Source organism: Dromiciops gliroides, chromosome 5 (assembly GCF_019393635.1).
Source record: "Dromiciops gliroides isolate mDroGli1 chromosome 5, mDroGli1.pri, whole genome shotgun sequence".
Classification (NCBI taxonomy): Eukaryota; Metazoa; Chordata; class Mammalia; order Microbiotheria; family Microbiotheriidae; genus Dromiciops; species Dromiciops gliroides.
Genome location: NC_057865.1, coordinates 204121746 through 204144380, shown reverse-complemented (window position 1 = coordinate 204144380; position 22635 = coordinate 204121746). Strand labels below are relative to the sequence as shown.

Sequence of the window (22635 nt, the reverse complement as noted above, 5' to 3'; positions counted from 1 at the left end):
GAAAATGCATAAATAAGAATCAAGTGTAATTACTCTATACTACTCTTTTGAATGTGGTTAGTATGAAATACAAAACTGATATTTGACTGGAAATACATTTTGCATTATGTTCTAAAAATCCATAATATTGCTTGTATTATTGTTAGGCTTACACTTCTATTTTTTATATTATAAAGAATGATTTTTATTTGATAGATTTGATTTGATAGATTTTTATTTGATAGATTGGTTGGCAAATAATTATTGAAGTTATAAAAGTACACCTAGAATATTGAAGTTACATCTTCTTTATTATAGACAGATTCTAGATTTATAGATTTTTGCCTTAGGGATAACCTCAGATATGAATATTTGTCAATCTCAAGGCTTACAGTGGCTAGTGTTCTTCTGGGTTTTGAGTGAACTATCAACAGAACAGCTATTCCTTTTGAGAGAAAATGCAATGCCTCAGGGCCACAAAATCTTCTGAGTCAGAACTTCAATATTCATCATTAAAAGGATAGCTGGCGCAATCCTTGAATCTGAAAAGAGAAAAACATACAAGTCCTATGTATTAAAGAAATATCTCGGGGGCGGCTAGGTGGCGCAGTGGATAAAGCACCGGCCCTGGATTCAGGAGTTCCTGAGTTCAAATCCGGCCTCAGACACTTGACACTTACTAGCTGTGTGACCGTGGGCAAGTCACTTAACCCCCACTGCCCCGCAAAGAAATATCTCCCAATACACCAGCTCCAACAACCTCCCAACCTCCTCAAACACACCCTTTCTCAGACTGATTATGAAATATAATATTCGAAGTGGTTTGTTTCCTTTGGCCCATGCATCTAAACACTAGGTGAGGGCTTAGTTACAGATCCCTCTGGCCTTGGATGCATACGCATGCTTTGTTCATTTTCCTTAAACAAGAAAGCGGTTCCTCAGATACAAAGCTAAAAAAGGGTGGCATAATAGACCTGGCGAAGAAAATGGCAAAAAACACTTCAGTATCTTTGCCAAGAAAACCCCAAATGGGCGTTTTCCTAACAAAGAATAAGGCCATGACTGAAAAAAAACAATCATTTTGTAAAAGCAACATCTACTATTAAGTAGTTAAGTGAAACTGAGGGTTTCTCACTGGCCCCTTAACAAAGAGGGAAGTTTAACCAGTGAGGGCAATGTTATAATAAATGACACAGAACAACAAACATAACTCCCAGCCCTGGGATCAGAAAACTTAGATTCAAGTTTTAGCTCTCTCGTTTACTGGCTGTATGACATGGGTAAATTGCCACAATGTCTCAAAAGATCATTTCTATCTTTAAAATGGGGAATAATATTTTTGGACTACTGCTTTTACAAGGTTTATTGCTAGGTTCACTTGATTGCTCTGCAATCATAAATCACTATGTAAATGTCAACTATTGTGATATAAGAAGGGGCATTTAGAAAGGTCTGACTTTAAAGATCATAGATTTAGGAAACTGACACCAACAGAGGGGAAGTGACCTTCCCCAAGTGAAATGGCAGAGAGAGGAAAAAAATCTAGAACTTAAGACTTTAAATTCAGTGCTTTTCCCATGACAATCATCACACTGGCTCCCTACACCATGCAAAACACACTTGGCTCCCATAACATAGAGGGAATTTAAGGCAGTTAAAGTGTTGTGGTAGACTTGGGCCAGACTCTACTATAAACCCTATTTAAATTATAATTGTATAGAATCAGAATGAGGAAATATTCCAAGGGCAATCATTAACATAGATATTCCACTATGCAGTAAGTCAGTCAATCAATAAACGTGTACTGTTTACCATTTGTGAGCACTGTGCTAAGCAATGAGAGTACAAAGAAAAGCAAAGGACAATCTCTGACCTTGAAGGGCACATAATCCAATGGGGGATACCACAAGGAAATAGTCAAAAGAGGGAAGAATTAAAAATTAAGACGTGTTGGGAACGACTTCCTGTAGAAGGTAAAATTTTAGTTGAGACTTGAAGCCAGTGAAGCCAGAAGACAGAGGTGAGGGGAAGAGTATTCCAAGCATGGGGGAGAGCCAGAGAAAACATTCAGAGATGGCATGCCTTGTTCACAAAAAAAAAGCAAGGACATCGTTGTTACTGATAGAAGATAGAAAAGAACATGGCAGGGAGTAAAAAAGTGTGAGAAGACTGGAAAGGTAGAGGAGGGGGAGTAGGTTATGAAGGACTCTAGATGCCAAACACAGATTTTTGCATTTGCTTCTAGAGATGATAGGGAGCCATGAGGAATTTTAGGTGGTATGTTCAGATCTATACTTTAGAAAAATCACTCTGGTGGCTTAATGGAGAACGAACTAGAATAGAGAGAGGTTAAAGGCAAGCAGATTTATGAAAAGCCTATTGCAATAGTTCAGGTATGAGGTGAGGAAGGCCTGCACCATGGTGGTGGCAATATCCAAGGAGAGAAGGTAGTATATTCAAAAGATGTTGCAAAGGTGAAGCTGACTGGCCTTGACAATAGATTGAATATGAGAAGGGGTGGGGTAAGAGACAGTGAGGAGTCAAGGATGACAAGAAGGTTGTGAGCCTGGGGTCTGGGAGGATAGAAAGTTTAGAGGCAGGTAATGTATGGGGGAAAGATAATGAGTTCAATCTTAGACATGAAAAGCAAGGTTGCAAAGTTAAAAGAAAGAAAATCCAAAGATAATGGACAGGTGGTACCATGCTTTACTTATGTAAACATGATCATGTTTTTATAATTTCCCAATATCCCTAGTCTAACATGGGACCAGTCACCTAATGAGAAAAGCAGTCATGGGAAAAGGTGTGTGGCTTCTCTGAACCTTGCTTGTTGAGGAATGACAGGAGTACAAGAATCATTATAGGACATGGGTTTGGGGGAAGCCACAGTCAGTTTTCTTCATCTATCTTTGGTAATATTAGAGTGTTGCTCTAGTACTTATCTTCACAGAATCTAGGCCCTGGGCACCCTTCAGGCCCAATTTGGAGACCTTCAAGATCATCTAATCCAAGTCCTTTTCCCAGATTTTCTAAGAAACTGAGATTCAGAGAGGTTGAGGAACTTGTTCATTGTCTCATAACTAGTTAGCATCAGAGACATAATTAGGGCATAAGTTTCTGATGTTGCTCCTTTTGTATGAGAGAAGTTTGGTTACTGAAAGTGCACCAAAAATAATAAAATCTATGTATGAAAAATATAATTTTTATATTAAACTATAAAGACAGAGAAAGGAGAACTACACAGAGAAACTGAACAGTCATGTTTAAGGGCAGAGAAATGACTGAAGTTGCAAATACCCATTTCTGAAATGGCTTTCTTTAGTCCTGACCCAGAATAAATGCATAGGAGAGGCCCAGAGTGCTGAATTAGAGGAAGAGATCTGATGACTATTACAAAACATTATCTTTTGTAGACTTATAACTTTTCCATGAAGGATTTGAAAAAAAGACTCCTTCCCTTAAAGTGCTTCTTATGTCACCGAAGTCATAGACCTTTAAGATAAAAAGTAAAATGCTAAGAGCAAAAACTCACTGAGAAAGGGTCAGGTAGCGAAAGTTTTTGTTAAGGCCATCAATGGCTTTCATGTCTTCTGGAGTCAACTGGAAATCAAACACCTGCCAGGAAAGAGAGAATATTATAATAAGTAGGATCAGCTGATAGAACCTCAGAAAAGAATAGGCAACTTGACTGATTGAATCAGTCACACTGCGCACTGAGACTCTTAGTAACTGTCAGGTGTTGGAGGTGTTTGGGCTGGCTGAAAACTAGCTACTTCCACTTGGATTGGCCTCATCTTTTTGTAGGTAGTCATCATTTTCTAATACCTCCTTTTAGAGTTGTAGACTTTCCCTTAATCTAGAAGTTTCCATTTAACTGATCATGAACCCCTTGCTTGGTTTTTTTTATTCTGCTTTAAGTAGCAAATAATTGCCCAAAATTGTTGCAAATATTTTCCCCTGTGACAAGTATGTGTGTGTGTGTATATACACATACATATGTATGTATGTATATATACATATTTGTACATATACATGTACATATTTGTTTCTGAAAAATTCAAAACCATCATACACAAAATTATTTGTGTCTATGTAGCTGTTACAGCAAACTTACCTCTTATGACTTAGTACAACAAGTTCTTGAAGTTGATCAACATGTTCTTGAACTTGTTTACATATGATTATTATATTAGGTTAAACATATTACAGGTTGTAACTTATTTCATTATGTTATTCATATTCAACAAGGTTGGTAAATAAATTTAATCTGAAGTCTTATTGGAATACTTCTAAAAATTCTTAGCAAGTGTCCTATATAATATTCATAGTTATAATTAATTATTTTGTATTTAGTTTTCATAATTATTGATAGAATAGGATTTATGTTTTATAATTACATAATGTAAATTTTAATTTGGAGTTTTTGTGCAACATTTATCACTGTTATTTTAAGTACTTAATATTATGAATAGGATATTAAATTTCTCTGCTTATTCACAACACATTTTATGTTGTTGTTGAAATGGGTTTGGGGACCAAAAAAGTTGGGAACCGCTGCCTTAGTCAACACTTCCACAATGTAAGAAGTAAATGTGCCTGGTGCACCCTTATACTTATTCTCTTTTCTTTTGTTCTGATTTTGAGGGTGTTAGGAGGGTGGAACATGACATCTGAATTTATGTGGGTTGTCCCCCCATCTTGAGAAATTTACAAATTTTTTAAGAAATATTAGTTATTATTCTTATCCTTCTTTTTAAAAAAAAGAATAAACATTTTTATTTATAGTGTGAGAATTGGAATTATGTCCCCTGCTGAAGAGATACTGTAGGAAAGCTCCACCATGAGGAGAAGGCATCTGAGGACAAGCCATGTGGCTTAGAAGGTCAGTTCTTTGGAGTCAGGAAGTGACATTTGCTCATGGGTACTGTCAATCAAAGCTACCAGACAATTAGCTTGGAGCTATGTGTGTGTGGCTGGGATGTTTCCGGTTTTCATAGGAGGCTTGTGGGATGAAGAAGGGGCAAGGCTCTCTCTCTCTTTTCACCAGGGACCTCAGGTGGAATGAAACTGGAGACACTGGCTCGCTTAGATAGATAGATGAATCTAGGCCTCTTTCTCTCTCCTCACCAAATTCTTATGCTCCTTAATAAATGCTTAAGGCTCTAAACTCTTGCTAAAGCTTCTAATTTATTGGTGACTGCTCATTAGATTTTTAGACAGTCTAGCTATAATCTTAGCCACCTTACAGACAGCAACTATTCAATAGTTTTAAGTTCCACATTTTATCCCTCCTTCCCTCCTTCCTCTTTTCCCTCCCTGAGGGAGTAAGCAATCAGATATGGGTCATACATGTGCAATTATGTAAAACATTAGCATATTGGTCATTTTGTAAAAGAAAACTTGAATAAAAGAAAAAAATGAAAAAATAGCATGCTTCAGTCTGCTTTTAGTCAATAGTAGTTCTTTCTTTGGAGGTGGTTAGTCCTTTGGGATTGTATTGGATCATTGGTGAGAATAGTTAAGTCATTCACAGTTTTTCATTCTCGGTTCTGCTCACTTCACTATAAATCAGTTCATACAAGTCTTTCCAGGCCTTTCTGAAATCATCCTGTTTGTCATTTCTTATAGCACAATACAAAATATTCTTAAGATCATTAAGGTTTCCTCTCATATAGCTACCATTCCCCCAACCAGATCCCTCTAGTAAAATTCAGGCTGAAAGGTTCTATGCCCTCTGTCCAGTACTCTTCTTCATCAAGTACCAATGTCAACGCCCTGTTCCTCTTCTTTGCACTCCCTAGAGACAAATGATTCAGCAAAGAACCAATAACATTTAGGATCTATCACTTTATTAGTTAGCTCTAGTACTAATTAAAACAGAAGATGGCAAAGTAAGTCAGGAACTCACCTCAACTCTCCCAAATTCACCTCCAAGAAACTATAAAATAATGCCTCAAAATGAATTTTAGAGCATCAGGACTAAAGAAAGGATGGGTTGACCTTTTTTTCTAGCCCAAGACAACTTAGAAAGTTGATAGGAAAGGTCTGTCTCTCTCAGGTAAAAGGGGAACACAGTCCAGTGCAGGTGGCATCCAGTCAAGCCAATAGCATGGTGCCACCCAGCAATATAGCAGTAAGGCCTCAAAAGCCCAGGTGCTGGTCAGTGGCCATGGCACAGCAGGGCTGAGGCCAAGTCTCATGGCCCTTGAGAAGCAGACCAACTGAGAAACCCCACTCCCCCAGGGCAGACCAGTGGTGAGGCCCATCTCTCCCAGCAAAAGAAGCTTGGGACAGTGCCTCCTCCAGCCTAGCAACAGAACCCAACTTTAAATCATGAAATAGACTGGGAAAATGTGCAAAAACAAAAGAACCTGACCATAGAAATTTACTATGGTGATAGGGAAGATTAAAACACAAACTCAGAAAAAGACAATGTCAAAACATCTACATGCAAGGCCTCAAAAGTGTGATCTGGTCTTAGGCCCAACTCCTGGAAGAGCTCAAAAAGGATTTTAAAAATTAAATAAGAGGAGAAGAAAAATTGGGAAAAGAAATAAATGATGCAAAAGAATCATGAAAAAAATCAAGAGATTGGTAAAGGAAGCTAAGAAAATTTGAAAAAAAAAAGATATAAAAAATTCACTAAGGGGGCAAGCTAGGTGGTACAATGGATAAAGCACTGGTCTTGGATTCAGGAGGACCTGAGTTCAAATCCAGCATCAGACACTTGACACTTTCTAGCTGTGTGACCTCAGGCAAGTCACTTAACCCCCATTACCCTGCAAAAACCAAACAAACAAAAAACAAAAATTCACTGAATAAAAAAAAAAAAACCTTAATGGGGGCAGCTAGGTGGCACAGTAGATAAAGCACCGGCCCTGGATTCAGGAGGACCTGAGTTCATATCTGCCCTCAGACACTCGACACTTACTAGCTGTGTGACCCTGGGCAAGTCATTCAACCCTCATTGCCCAGACCAACAACAGTAACAAAACCCTTAAAAAAGAATTGACCAGGGGCAGCTAGATGGCGCAGTGGATAGAGCACCGGCCCTGGATTCAGAAGTACCTGAGTTCAAATCCGGCCTCAGACACTTAACACTTACTAGCTGTGTGACCCTGGGCAAGTCACTTAACCCCAATTGCCCCTAAAAAAAAAAAAAAAAAGAATTGACCAAATGAAAAAGGAGGTATAAAAACTCACTAAAGAAAATAATTCCTTTTGGGCAAGTGAAAGCTAATGATTCCATGAGACATCAAGGATCAAACAAAATAAGAAGAGTGAGAAAAAAATAGAACAAAATGTGAAATGTCTTATTGAAAAAACAACTGACCTGGAAAATAGATTCAGTTGGGACAATTTAAGAATTATGGGACTACCTGAAAACTATGATTGTTTAAAAAAAAGCCTATAGGGACAACTAGGTAGTGCAGTAGATACAGCACCAGCCCTGGATTCAGGAGGACCTAAATTCAAATACGGCCTCAGACACTTGACACTTATTAGCTGTGTGACCCTGAGCAAGTCACTTAACCCTCACTGCCCCGCAAAACAAAAACAAAAACAAAGAGCCTGTACATCAACAAATTATCAAAGAAAACTGCCCTGATATCCCAGAAACCGAAGGTAAAACAGAAATTGAAAGAACCCACCAATCACCTCCTGAAAGAGATCCCCAAATGAAAACTCCCAGGAATAGTATAGCCAGACTCCAGAACTCCCAAGTCAAGAAGATAATACTTCAAACAGCCAGAAAGAAATAATCCAAATAGTGGAAACAGTCAGGGTTATTCAGGATTTAGCAACTTCTACATTAAAGGATTGGAGGGCTTGGAATAATATTCCAGAAAGCAAAGGAGCTAGGATCACAATTGAGAATCACATACCTAGCAAAACTGAATATATAACCCCCAAAGGGAAAAATGGAAATTTAATGAAATAGAGGACTTTCAAAGCACTCCTGATGAAAAGACCAGAGCTGAACAGAAAATGTAGTTTTCAAGAGAAGCATAAAACAGAAAACAAAAAAGAGAAAAAATAAGGGATTCAATAAGGTTAAACTGTTTTCATCCCTACATGGGAAGTTGATACTTGTAATTCTTAAGAACTGTATCACTATTAGTGCAGTTAAGAGGAGTATACATAGATAGAGGGTACAGACATAAGTTGATTTTGATGAGATGATTTCAAAAAACAAAAATCCCAAAAAGCAAAATCAAGGGTTGAAGATGGGAGAGAGGTAGAATGGGGTAAATTATCTCACATGAAAAGGCATGGAGAGAACTATTACAGTGGAGAAAGTTGTGATGGGGAAGGGTATGAGGGAGAATCACTTGAACTTCTCTCTCATTGGAATTGGCTTAAAGAGGGAATAACATACTCTCTTTATGATATATGTGCATTATAGAAAGGGAATGAATACAAAGCCGTTATTCCAAAATAGGTTACATAAACCACACACACTGTCTCCTCAGAAAATTGAAGTGAATAAGTAGTTTCTTGGAAATCTCTTGAGAATAGCAGAGAATGTGGGTGAATTCACATTTCTATCCACCAGACTGAATCACTGAAATCCACTAGACTCTTCAGGAGTCACCTTCTTAACGACCTGCTTTCAGACTTCTCTATTTTTCATTATTTTCTCCAATATTCCATTCACCAACACTAGTGTTTGTGCAGATGCTTAAACCAACTCTGCCCATGCCTCTTTACCTGAAAGTTCTCTTTGATCCGCTTTTCATTGAAGCTCTTTGCCAAGACTACCACACCTCGCTGAATCTGGTATCGGAGAGCAACCTGGGCTGGGGTCCTATTGTGCTTCTTGGCAATGTCTCCCAATATTGGGTCATCTAGGAGAACGGGACTCTTTTCATCTAGCCTGTAAGGGAAGACAAACATTGTGAAATCTATGGTCAGGAAAATGGACAGTCTAATGCCGTGTAGATAGTAATCATTCTGTATATTACTCTAGCTTTTTATATTTTTCAAAGCATTTCCATAGACATCTTATTTGAACCTCATAATAATACCATGAGGTGGGCAAATGTTATTATCTTCTTGTTACATATAATGAAATGGGGTTTAGAAAGGTTAAATTATTTCTTCAGGATCATGCAACCAGTAAAATGCTTGAGCTGGAAGTCAAACCCAGTTAATTATAATCCCACAATCAATGCTGTTTCCATTACTCAATGTTGCTTCATTTTTGTTTTGTTTTGTTTGGGGGGGGGGTTGTTTTTTTTAAGTGAGGCAATTGGGGTTAAGTGACTTGCCCAGGGTCACACAGCTAGTACGTGTTAAATGTCTGAGGCCAGATTTGAACTCAGGTACTCCTGACTCCAGGGCCAGTGCTCTATCCACTGCGCCACCTAGCTGCTCCAAAAGTGTTTATTATTTTTTTTTTTTTGGCAAGACAGTGGGGGTTAAGTGACTTGCCCAGGGTCACACAGCTAGTAAGTGTCAAGTGTCTGAGGCCGGATTTGAACTCAGGTCCTCCTGAATCCAGGGCCAGTACTTTATCCACTGTACCACCTAGCTGCCCCCGCTTCATTTTTAAGCATGCAAAAATTTGGGGAGACAACTTTATTAGTGATTAAGGAATACATTCCAGAACCCCTTTCTTACCACATAGGCTCTCTATGGGATCCCAAAGCACTGTATGCTACCAGTATGATATCATTTGACTTGCAGAACTCTAACAGTTTCTTCTGGGTCAGGTAAGGGTGGCATTCAACCTACAGTATAATAAATACTGAAGTTTTAGCTTATAAAAATAAGATGCATGCATGAGGCCTAAAAGGACAATACTAAGCATTTTAATAATTAAAGGACTTGAGAATTACCTAGTTACACGCCAAATCACAGAATGATGATAGCATAATATATGTCCATTTAAGGCCCTTTTCACATATAGAAGTTAGTGCTTAAAGGGGCAGAAAAAGTAGTTCTGTGTTAAGGAAAAGACTTAAAATCAATTTATAAAGGATGTAAGTTCCAGCTACTGCCATTGATGAATAGTTTGATGCCTGAAAGAAGTAGGAAAAGAACTTTGATTTAATAAAAACTATTTAAATGTGTTTAAAGAAACATAGCTCTCAGGTATTATTTGAGCAGTTTTGAATAGAAAATCAGCTGTGTAATAAAAATAGACTCAAATAACCTTATAGATTATATAGGATGAAACCCTGCATGTCTGAAAAGTTTTGTAGTTTAACAGACCAAAAAAACTAAGTTTTATTTATAAAAAACTGGGAAAATGTAGAGAGAAAGAAATCGTTTCATGAACAAAAAAATGAGATATAGGATCATGGTAAAGATAGGAATTTCAGGAAGCTATGGTCTTTCATTTCATTTGTAAGGAATGGGAATAGGAAAGAAACTGCACTAGAAAAAGAATTGTTTCACCTGGTTGCAGACAGGTTTATATTTAAGACCAGGTTTATTCAGGATCATCTCCAATTGCTTGCGGTTGAAGTTGGACACTCCAATGGACTTCACAAGGCCTGCATCCTTACATTTCTCCATGGCCTGAGTAGAAAAGAATTGTGAACCATTATGGAACCTTGGAGGACATGTTGAGTAAGAATACTTCCCCAACTCATATCATCTAACCTTGGCTTTTTCACTTCCTCTCCTCTGATTTGAAAAGAAGAACCTTGGGAAAGAGCATCTCATAGAATTCAAACCTGGAAGGGTTTTTTGAGTTGTTTTTTTGGGCCAAAGAAACCAGGATCTAGAGAAGTTATCACCAAATGCTTTAGAGGTATTAAGTAATCAAACCATGACTTGAGTTCAGGTCTTCTGACTTTTTTACTATGCTGGTTCAGAGGACAGCTCTTCACCAGGCATATTTCTAGCTTTAAATGAAACATCTTAACTGGACTTCATTTACATGACGCTGAATCCCCATATACCTTTTCAATCAAAATGTGAAAATTTAGAAGTTAGGTGACTTAAAATCAGAAATATCAAACTAGCCTTACATTCTTTGAAATGAGTGACAAAATCCACAATGCCAAGAAACAAAAACAGTAATGACCACCAGAAAAACAAAACCCTGAGCTGCTGCTATCTACTTTTTGTTATTTTCTAGCAAACCAAATACTCTCTCCCCTAATATTCCCATTCAACTTGTCCTGTGTTCTTTTCCCTTTATCTGAATCTGACAAGATGTCTAAAATTTCTTACAGTTTGGAAGAAATCCTGGGAATGTAATTCTTCTCTTGTCCTCCCCATTCTATAAAACCCACCTTGGGGGACCCCAAGATCCCATTGTCACCAACAGAGACTGCTTCAACAAGATCTTGAAGTACATAATTCCCTGGATTTTATGATTAGCCTGTCAGTCCTTATTTAATCCACACATATACTTTTGTATTAATATAGAATAATAAAGTAAACCATTAGAGTCAAGAGACTTCCCTATCTTTTAATCCAGTTGCCCTCATTCTTTAAAAGAGAACTGAGATGACTCAGCATCCCGGCTGAGTGTCAGAGCTAATATTAAAAGTTTAGCAAGTTGCCTTGTATCTTTTTTTTTTATAAAATTCACTTCCAACTATCTGAGGGTCTCTCTTTCCAATCACAATCACTTTTAAGCAGGGCTAACTTTACCTCAAAGCCACAGCATGTTTTTGTTGTCTGCTTCCACAAGTCACCTACCTCCCAAGTGCTCCGCAAATCCACAGACTCAAAGAGAATCTTGTGATTTTCATCCATTGGTAACTTATCTTTGCTAGGCTGTAATTAGAAATGGGAAACTTGTCTTTTTGAGACACTCCAATGATTACATTCAGTTCAACCAACATTTATTAAGTACCTACTGTGTGGGTATTTAATTTGTGCCAAATGCTACAAATAAAACATGAAATGGGGATATAGTTTTTACCTTGTGGGAGCTTACCTTCTACTAGTAAGTAGGGAATCAAGTACATAGTTAATTTATAGTACAAGTCCAGAGGATAAGAGCTATAAACCTGGGAAAAAATCTTAGAGATCTAATTTTTTAGATTATTTTTATGATATATTTAAAACATTATTGGTAACGTATAACAAAACATTTCTCAGCAAATACCAAATTAAACCCCACAAAGAAGCATACTTCCTGAAACAATTAAGCAAAACTGCCCAATTTAATTACATGGTTCTGACTGAGGACATATGGACTACTTCTTAACTTAGTAGTCTATTGATATTTTTTTTGTTTTGTTTTTTTTTAGGCAACGGGGGTTAAGTGACTTGCCCACGGTCACACAGCTAGTAAATGTCAAGTGTCTGAGGCCGGATTTGAACTCAGGTACTCCTGAGTCCAGGGCCGGTGCTTTAACCACTGCGCCATCTAGCTGCCCCCAGTCTATTGATATTTAAAAAGAAAGGATGTAGGGGCAGCGAGATGGCACAGTGGATAGAGCACCAGCCCTGGAGTCAGGAGTACCTGAGTTCAAATCCGGCCTCGGACACTTGACACTTACTAGCTGTGTGACCCTAGGCAAGTCACTTGACCCCAATTGCCTCACTAAAACAAACAAAAAAATTTTTTAAAGAAAGGATGTGTCCTTTAATTTGAATAGTCTTTTTATAATAGTATAATATAATAATATTTTTTATCATTTTGGAGTCATTCACTCACTCATAAAGTATTTTTTAAGCACCCATGATTTGTGAGGCCTTGGGACAGCTCTGGGTAACAAAAGGTAACAATTCACAGGGGCAGCTAGGTGGTACAGTGGATAAAGCACCAGCCCTGGATTTAGGAGGACTTGAGTTCAAATCCAGCCTCAGACTTTTGACACTTACTAGCTGTGTGACCCTGGGCAAGTCACTTGACCCTCATTGCTCTGCCCCCCCCCCAAAAATCACTACTAGACAGTTGTAGAAATTCCTGGGGGTTTTTTTTGTTTGTTTGTTTGTTTTTTGTTTTTTGGCGGGGCAATGGGGGTTAATTGACTTGCCCAGGGTTACACAGAGAAATTCCTGTTTTGTTAACCTTGGCCCAGAATCAAACTGCTAAGTCCTTGATTCATTTTTATTTATTTGCTGGTTTATCAGCCTTGCATAGTTGTAATTTATTCAGCTTAAAAAAAATCTCCCCTCCCCTCATAATTCATTCCTCTTCCCTCTCTGACTCCCCTCTTATCCCTTCTCAGTCCAGTCAAGTCTCCTATTCATTTTATCCCTTTTTTTATTTTATACATTTGTGGGAGCCTATGAAGGTCTTCCTTTCTTGTTTTTTTTTATTTTTAATTTTAATTTTATTTTTTTATTTTATTTTGCAGAGCAATGAGGGTTAAGTGACTTGCCCAAGGTCACACAGCTATTAAGTGTCAAGTGTTTGATGCCGGGTTTGAACTCAGGTCCCAGTGTTCTATCCACTGTGCCACCTAGCTGCCCCTATTCCCTTTTCTTATACTTCCCTTTCCCAGCACAGATGATAGTATGGTTCATGAACCCCTTCATTCATTCCCCAATCCCCTCTCTTTTAGGCATCTCTTTTAAACACCCATACTCACATTTTCTCTTTGTTCCTCACTGACCAATAGAGAAATTGGGGTTCTCTTTTTTAGTGTGCAAACACTGGACCATCACCCAGACTTTTAAGACTACTTAGACTTGTTGACATTTCTCACATTTCTTTTATCCCTTGCACTTTGACGGAAAGCGATGGGTTTATATGATTTGCCCAGGGTCACAGAGCTGGTAAGGGTCTGAGTCTGGATTTGAACTCAGGTCCTCCTGACTTCGGGGCTGATACACTCTCCACTGCATCACCTAGCTGCCCCTGTCCCTTGCATTTCAAAGACTATTCAAGAATATGGCCTCCTGAAGTAGAGGCAGGAAGCCCAGCTCCAGCATACCGACTCTAGCAGAACTGAACTTCATGTCATGCTGAATTATGATCAAGAAGTCAATGAGAAACTATAGTAAGTGAAATCTTACACTCCAGAACTGCACAGTCACCCAGAAGCCCAGAGACAAGAAAAGCACCCCCCCTCCCTGCTGGGAAAATAGGAGAGTAGTATGGAAGAAATTAGATTTAGATCAACACTTCATACCTTATGCAAAGAAAAGCTCCAAGTGTGTGTGTAGCCTACACATGAAAGGCTACAGCTATAACCAAATTAAAGAATCTTGCTATTTCTAATCTAGGCAGGCTTGTTCCTCCCAAGGCAATCTGTAGGGTTCACGAGATCTTGTTGGCCATGGCGGTAGCACCATGATAGCTCAGAACTCTCAAACTCAAGCAATCCACCAGCCTTAGCCTTCTCAGGAGCAGGTGTGGAAGAAAAAATAGGCACCACAAATATTATGTGACATCTTCATCGTAAAAATCCCCAAACCTCCTGGTGGTCTAATATTAGAAAGTCCCTAACCCCTATGCAATGGCAGAGTATGCTCTTGAGGATGATATTCCACTGATGGAACTTCTTCCTGTCCTGGGTGGGATAAGAGATACTGAAGCAGGGCAGCTAGGTGGCACAGTGGATAGAGTACCAGCCCTGGATTCAGGAGGACCTGAGATCAAATCCAGCCTCAGACACTTAAACACTTACTAGCTGTGTGACCCTGGGCAAGTCACTTAGCCCCAATTGCCCCGCAAAAAAAAAGAGAGAGAGAGAGAGAGAGAGAGACACTGAAGCTTTTTTCTAAAAGAACTGCTTTTACAATTGTCAAAGACTAATTGTAAAACTTCATTCTCTTCCCCTGATACCCTGCTCTTGAACACTTTTTTATTCTGATAATAAATCCTCCCTCTTGAATTCCAAATACTCCTTTTCTTGCCTTTGGCTGATATCCCAATGCTCTTCTGTGAAATGTTTTTTTCTTTTCTTTCCTAAGATACAATGTTGCTGATTGGTCGTGTACTCTAAGCACCCTGAAGGTTATAAAACCAAATCTGTACTAAATCAAAGGAATATGAATCAGCAAAAGCAGATTCTTTAGCACTCTTATAAATCTCTAAGGTTTTTTCCTCCTAGTTTTGACACACAGTCATTGGACCCTGCTGACAGGTATGGCTGTCCTAAAAAGTCAAGAGAATTCCCCAAAGCAAGGACTATAGGCATTCATCACCACGACCAGCCTCATCTCTTAAGGTTAAATCAGGACATCCTTAGGAAAATGTTTACTTGTGGACATCTAGTTTAGATATTAGAACACTGCCACCCAATCCTATCAACAATGGCTTTTCTTTCCCTGTAGGAACAGTAATCTGCAGTTCTCTAGACCCTAGCATCTTAAACTGTGGGTCATAACCCCATATGGAGTCATGTAACTGAATGTGGCGGTCATATATACCTATTTTATATATCTATATACCAGGATCATGTAAAAATGTCTCAGGTGGAAAAATTTTAAGAAGCCCTGTTGGAGATAAAGCATAAGGACAAAATATTCCTTCTCATAAAAGCAGGGCTGAAAAATGCTAAAGTCTTTGTATACCTAGAAGGGGTTTCTAATACTTACTTTAAGAGAGACGGGCCAATGTATAATATAGAGGTCAAGGTAATCAAGTTGAAGACTCTTCAGGGTCTCTTCCAAGCTAGTCCTGACCAATTCAGGGCGGTGGTGCGTACTCCAAAGCTAGAAGGATTGAAGGAGTGTTCAAAATAATATTGTGTATTCTTTAGTCAAGCAAATTGTGTCAATACAGAAAAATTGTGAAGTAGCTGAAGTTTGTCCTTGTCTCTTAATCTCTCTACGCCTGTTTGTTTGTAAGAGGAGGGATAATAAATAAATTCTACCCCCAAGAGATGTCAAAAGAGATGTCACATGCTTTGTAAACTAACTTCAAAAAGGGGATAGAGAAATTCACCCAGTAGAGTGAGGGTCCTGAACTGCCAGTTAAAGGATGTTGTGAGTGTATCCCTAGTATGGGGATGTCTCTGAATCAAAGGGTTTTGAGATACATCTTCCCAACATTATCTGTTGGGTAAGTGGCTAATTTACATTGTTTCCTAAGATTGAACATAAAGGTGACTTAATGGCACACACACCACAGAGAACAAGCTAGACCTGCAACTTTCTATGCCTCTAGTTTGGAAGGAGGTTTTAGTAAACAGTAAACAATGTTGTTATTACCTTAATCCCTTATTATTTACTTTCCTTTCTTTCTATTTCATTTTAGAAAACTTTAATACATTTAATTAACTGGAACAAGGGGTTTGGATTATTCTAATCCAAAACCCTGCTCCAAATAAATTAGTGTAACAACTAACATCTGCAAATTTCAAGGACAAAGTGCTAAAAAACAGCTACCATTGGGGATCAAAGGAAAAGAATAAGAATAAGCTAAGAAAAAGTATATTTTAATCCTTTTCTTGTCTAAATCCAGTTAAATATGGATAGCAAGACAAGACTATTAGAAAACCTTTAAATTAAGCATGAGACTTTTAAATCACATAATAGTTGGTTGAATTTCTACCGAATTTCAGCAGTTAAGCCCTTGGTACCTTCCTTTAAAAGAATTTACAGGGGCAGCTAGACAGAGCAGTGGATGGAGCACCGGCCCTGGACTCAGGAGTACCTGAGTTCAAATCCGGCCTCAGACACTTGACACTTACTAGCTGTGTGACCCTGGGCAAGTCACTTAACCCCAACTGCCTCACTTAAAAAAAAAAAGAAAAGAAAAAAAGAATTTACAGCCTACTCAGTTTTTGTCTTGACTTCAAGACATTGTTCTTTGTTTTACCAAAGGTGCTTTTAAAGAATGACTGGTAATCAACTACATATTTTTTATTTGTATCCTTTGTATTAAATCTGGAATTTAATTTCCTGTTAGACATTTTATTTCTAATTTAGGGAAAAAAATACAGGTTTGTCAAACACTAAATTCCACAGTAAGAAAATTATTTCCCTACAAATTAACTTCACTTTTGATCCATTAGTTTAAAAAAAAATCTACTAACTGATCATCCTGTACATTCTTCTCACAGTTTAGTCAAGGAACTTACATCCTGACTGAAAGTAGGAATAATTTAGATTTTGGTCTTAAAGACTACATTTAAACTGCTAGCACAATTATGAAACTGCCCATTTAGAATCATGAGTCCACTGAATAAGAAAAAATGACATTTGGCATGTCATGATAATAGGAATAATCTCACAGCTGCTCATTCAAAAAATAAGGTCACTGTACCTACTTAATGGTTTTTTTCCCCTTTCTCTCACTGTACTTGAGGTGATTTCTTAATTATTTATTTGGGAAAATTAAATGTTTAGCTATTTTGCACTACCTTATAGGAATGTACGGTCCTGAAGAGCAAAGACAGTGTCTGTTCTTTAATGAATATCCCTGTGCAAGTGTGTATCTTATTAACTGAGTGGTCACTCCACTTTGGAAGAAATTGATTGATTATTTCTCATCAACACTAGCTAGCCTTCATTCCATTGTTTCTCATCAACACTAGCTAGTCTTCTTTTCCCTCCTGCAGCATAATTCATTTCTGTTTATTTTTAGATTGCCTTGCTTGAGAAGATTCCTCTTTGTTCCACATAAGATAATTGTTTATAGCTCATCATATTTTTTGTACCATGAAAAAAACCACCCACAAAACTCAACCACTGATTTCCTTCCAACAGTACCTTCCCTGTGTAGAATATGTCCTCTCTGGTCACGGTCCCATCTGCAATCTTTGCTCGGATTCCCCGACCAACTTCTTTTTCATTTTCATATAGGAAAGCCCCATCAATATGGCGGAAGCCCACTTCAATAGCCACCTTTATGGCCATCTCACTTTCTCTTTGGGCAACCTAGAAATTCAAAAGGAGAGAATTTGAGGGGGGGGCTGGGCAATGAGGGTTAAATGACTTGCACAGGATCACACAGCTAGTAAGTGTCAAGTGTCTATGGTCAGATTTGAACTCAGGTCCTCCTGAATCCAGGGCCTGTGCTCTATCCACTGTACCACCTAACTGCCCAAAAGGAGAGAATTTCAACCTGAATAAAGATCTTAGCCCAGTAGACTGACCTCCCTCCCTAAACATGGCCCTCCTTTCCTCTATTCTTTCTCTCCACTCCCATTTTCTCCCTTGCTTGTCTTTTTCTTGATGAAGTATTACTCAAGTTCTTCCATGCACAGCTGAATTTTGTAATTTGTCTTTTTTGGATCCTGGTGATGGTTTATTTTTCCTTTTGGTATTTTTAAGCATGGGGCTGTTGGGCAAGAGGGAAAATTGGACATTTTGCCAGATTTAGACATCTGCCCAGAATTCTTTGGCTTAAACTTTAGTCTTAAGAATTTAGTTTTAGGATCTGCCACTACATTCCATGTGGTGCTGGAGAAACCTCGAGAGTCCTTTGGACTGCAAAGAGATCAAATCAGTCAGTACTTAAAGAAATTAAGTCAGGTTATTCCCTGGAAGGTCAAATACTGAAGCTGACACAATGGAAAAAATCTTAATGTTGGGAAAGATCCAAGGCAAAAGGAAAAGGGGATGGCAGAGGAAGAGATGGATAGATAATATCATGGAAACAATAAACATGAACTTGGACAGACTTTGAGAGAAAGTGAAGGACAGAAGGGCCTGGCCACAGGGTCATGAAGAGTCAAGCATGACTAAACAAAAACAAACGTGTAACATCAGGGTGGACATTAAATATCCCAAAATGATTTTCAGGAAATAAAATTACAGGTTGCAGGAAGGAACATAGCACCAGGTTCAGCAGCTTTTCCCACTGATTATAGGTATTATTATTATATTTTAAAGAGAGAATAGGAAAGGACATTAACTTCTCTCCTTCTTAAGGAAAAGTCTTCAAACAAGGTTTCTTGCATCAGAGGAGGGCATATGAATTAAAGAAAAAGCCTCCCCTTCCTCTCTCCTCAAAGGAAAAGCTATTAACTAAAACTGACTCCAAGAGAGAACTTTGAAGTCCATGGTGAAGAAAAAGGCTTAAAGAAGTAAAGGTACTCAACTTGATCTGATCCCCATAGTAGGAGACCTAGAACTCAACCCCCAAGCAACAAAAATGAATTAAACAAAATTTTTAAAAAGGACTTTTATGAAGACAGGGATAACAAAGAAATGAAACAGAAAAGAATAATGCAAAAACTTCTGTAATCAAAACACACAAGGAAAAAAAAAATCTTGCCCACAAGAAAAATTCTAGGGTTTTTGTTTGTTTGTTTGTTTTAATGATACAAGAGTTTTTAAAAGGTAAATAAGAAATCAGAGCTTTGAAGGAGAGAATTGGACTAAGAGGCAATAGCTTAACAGAAGAGATACAAAACTTGAGTAACCAACTCTCTAAAAATCAGAATGAACCAAATGATTCTAGAAGACAACAATCATTCTTAAAGTCAAGAGAAATGTCAAAATGAGAAAACATTGTGAATATGAATGGGATGAATTCATCCATAAAACAGAAGTTGGAATGGATTTAGAAAACAAAATTCCTACAATAAATTGTTTACAAGAAACACACTTGAAATAAAGAAATGTAATATGAAGTTTTACAAATAACAAGAATATGAAGTCTTGCTGGATAATTTCTTACCAAACATCCTACATAAAATATTAAATATTAATAAGTATTTTGTAATTAGAGTTTTATTCTTTTACACTTTGAGTTTTCATAAGTATAGATAGAATTTGCTCTGACTATAAAATGTAAATTGTGTTTGAGGTTTGAGGAGACAAAAATTATTATTATATAGATTTAAAGAAGAAACCCAAAAGAACATTATGAATACAATATTAAATTGCCCTGATATAAACACAATGCATTTTTTTGTTTGTTAAAGCACAGAGAACCTCTGGCTTGATGCTGTTTGTACTCCTTAGCAGAAAATACTTCACCTGGTCATCAACCTTCTGGTGAGGTCTCCAGGATAACAGACTCAAAACTTGTCACCAGACCCGCGGAAAAATCATGAGGACTGCCCCATGATTAGTCCTTTCCCACATTTTGATCTGTTCTAAGGACCTATGAAGACAAGTGCTATTAATAATACCGCTTTATCGTTGAGGAAAACATTAAATGACTGGCCCAAGGTCACACAGCTAGTTAGTGTTTGAAGCCAGATTTGTGACTCCATGCTCAATCCACTGAGCCATCTAGCTACCCCAGGAGAAAGGGTGCAAGAAGAATTATACACAAGAGCAGTGCAGAACAGCCAGCATTCCTAACAGCTCAATTTAACTATCACTTTGTCCAGCAAGCTTTCCCTTATCCCATCTCCCCTTCACCCACTAGGTCTACTTCAAACCTCTCATTATTCATTGCGGTATACTTTTCTAATGCAATTATCATATCACGTATATTTATAATTTTCTATTTGTGTCTTATTTCTCTTTTAGGTTGTGAACTTCTTGAAATTCGGGGCAGTGTCTCAGCTAACATACCAGAGAGTATTAAAGTGTGTACTTGAAAGTCCCCCAAAGCCACGTTTTCTTGTTAGTGTTCCCCCTCCCCAGCTATTCAATCAATAAGACCGTCATGCTATGTAACAACCAATCATAAAACTGTGGCTAGATAACTGCAACCTACAACAATTCTCTTTCCCATCTCCCCCTTTCCCGTCCTCCCAAAAGCCCCGGTTTCACTCAGAACTTAAAAGGAAGAAGCCGACAAAGAATGTCTGACAGAGAGACAGAGACACCCAGGGGTAGAATAACTAATTGCAAGGACGTAGCTGTTGGGCTCTCCTCAGCTGAGCAATTTCTCCACAAACTCCAAACTGTTCCAAGATCCTAAACGAATAATGAACTGCCTGCTTCCCGGAGACCACCACGTGGACACAGAGAGTGGGGATGGGACTGGAGAAAACCCGTTTCTCTCGGCAGGTTCCCATCTGCGCTCAAATGGTATGCAAAGCGCACCCATCACTATTACCTCTCAGTCTCTTCTTTCCCCTTTGTTCACACTGCCGCATAGATGCTACCTGAAATCAGCTTGGTTGGTCGTGCACTCTTTTGTTTCCAATGCTCATCCTCCTTCAATATCCAGGAGCCCTCGAGCTCGCCCTGCATTTCCTGCACCTGTGTTTGCAATAACGGCTGTCCTTTCTCACCGCCAGGAAATCAGGGGAATCCATCTAACCCATCTTCCAACATCCACGTTCCCCTGAGGTGCACAGGTTCAGTAAGTAGTCGATGTCCACAGAGTACAACCGGTTACTCTTATAAATCCCTTGTCTGTGGTACAGATTTGACTCAAATATGGTGCACGGTAATTTTATGATTGGAAGTGTAATTAGAAAATGGCTTGTGTGTATGCCCACAGAGCAAAAAGAGCTTCTTATCTTGGGCAAAGCCCCTCTCTCATGTGTTTCTCTTTTTGTCCTCATGCCACAATCAAAAGAATATGGGCAAAGTTAAGGACCAAGTCGATCACCGGTGAAAAATAATATTTTAAAATAATACAATTAAATTATATATCATTATGTTTACATAATTTATAAATTAAATTAAAATAAAATAGTAAATCTGGCAAATATTCTTTAATATAATTGAAAAAACCACTACTGGGGGAAGTAAGGCAGGGGACAGGACCAAGACCTCATCTGTTTTTCTCTTACCGCTCTGTCTCCTGGATCAACCGCCCATAATACATAGCCCCACATCTCTCCTCTCATTCATTTAAATAGCATTTCTGTTATGGGCCTGGTACCCCATTTGAATGGCCCTGGATACCCCAGAAGTTTCGTGGGGTAAATCAAAAGAACCTTCTCCTTGAGAAATGAAATCAAAGGACAGATACCCCTAAAGAGATAAGCGGCACAGGATCGGGACTGAGTTTAGCATGGGAAAAGCAGAAAAAGCAAACACTGTCTGCCCATCTCCTTCCCTCACTCACTCCCAAGCCATTTTTCAAATTCTGGGCTTAGTGAAAAACTTTCCTCCCTCCCATCTGAAGGCTGATCGCACTTTAGCTTTCTTTTCCCAGCCTGGGAAGAACTCCAACTCCCAGGGTGTCTGTGGCGGATAGTTGCTAAATTCGAGATATGATTATTACCGCAGTATCAGGTTCATACAGAAATTCACTATACTGCATTTGACATGTATTTGTGTATTTCTACCCCAAAGAATCTCCAGTTCCATACTGAATGGCATGGGATGAGAAGGGAATTAGGATAACACACTTCATCTACCCTCCCTGCGTTCTATTCATTCTCATCCACCGACTTCAATCCTCTCTATACTTACATCTTTAGGTGCATAAGTACCAAGTCCCAGCACCGGGATGGTATTCCCATCATTCATTGTCAACCTGTTCTGAAATCTGGAAAGAGCCATTTCTTTTCACCGCACAGGTCAGGTCAATTCAGTTCAGAGTCTGAAAACTTCCACTGGACTGCAAAAACTGATTGACTGAAGTCCTTATATTTATTACTCCTTTGCCCAATGAAACTTAGTGGGAGTGGCATGGGGGAGGAGAGGAGGGAACAACAAATCGTGAACCAGCTCGATATGGCTTCCCCAGAAACGTAGCTGCTCGGAAATGTTAAAGTAAGCAAATAAAGTAAGTATTTGACTTAACTGTGATTGTACTATCCACTTTTTCTGTAGTTATTCTTAAAGAATGGTGGATTAAGGGTAGAAGGATGAGGGAGAGAAGGGGGAGGGCTCAAAGAGGGTAAGAAAGTGGGGAGTGACTACAGAGAGGGAGGAGAGTGATTGCTAGGAGTGCAAAGTGAGCTATTTGACCCTCCTCAT

At 38.5% G+C, this 22635-nt stretch overlaps 1 protein-coding gene across 1 annotated transcript; it reads right to left on the bottom strand.

Moving 5' to 3' along the window:
• Positions 1–271: 271 nt before the first annotated feature.
• On the bottom strand, positions 272–22277 carry LOC122729313 (aldo-keto reductase family 1 member C1-like). Its single transcript, XM_043968109.1, has 9 exons — positions 22126–22277; positions 17560–17727; positions 15442–15558; positions 11641–11718; positions 10384–10506; positions 9604–9713; positions 8692–8857; positions 3512–3594; positions 272–521 (listed from the first exon to the last, which is right to left on the bottom strand). Exons 1-9 carry the CDS (start codon positions 22213–22215, stop codon positions 479–481), a joined length of 978 nt encoding a protein of 325 aa, XP_043824044.1. The 5' UTR covers positions 22216–22277; the 3' UTR covers positions 272–478.
• Positions 22278–22635: the final 358 nt, after the last annotated feature.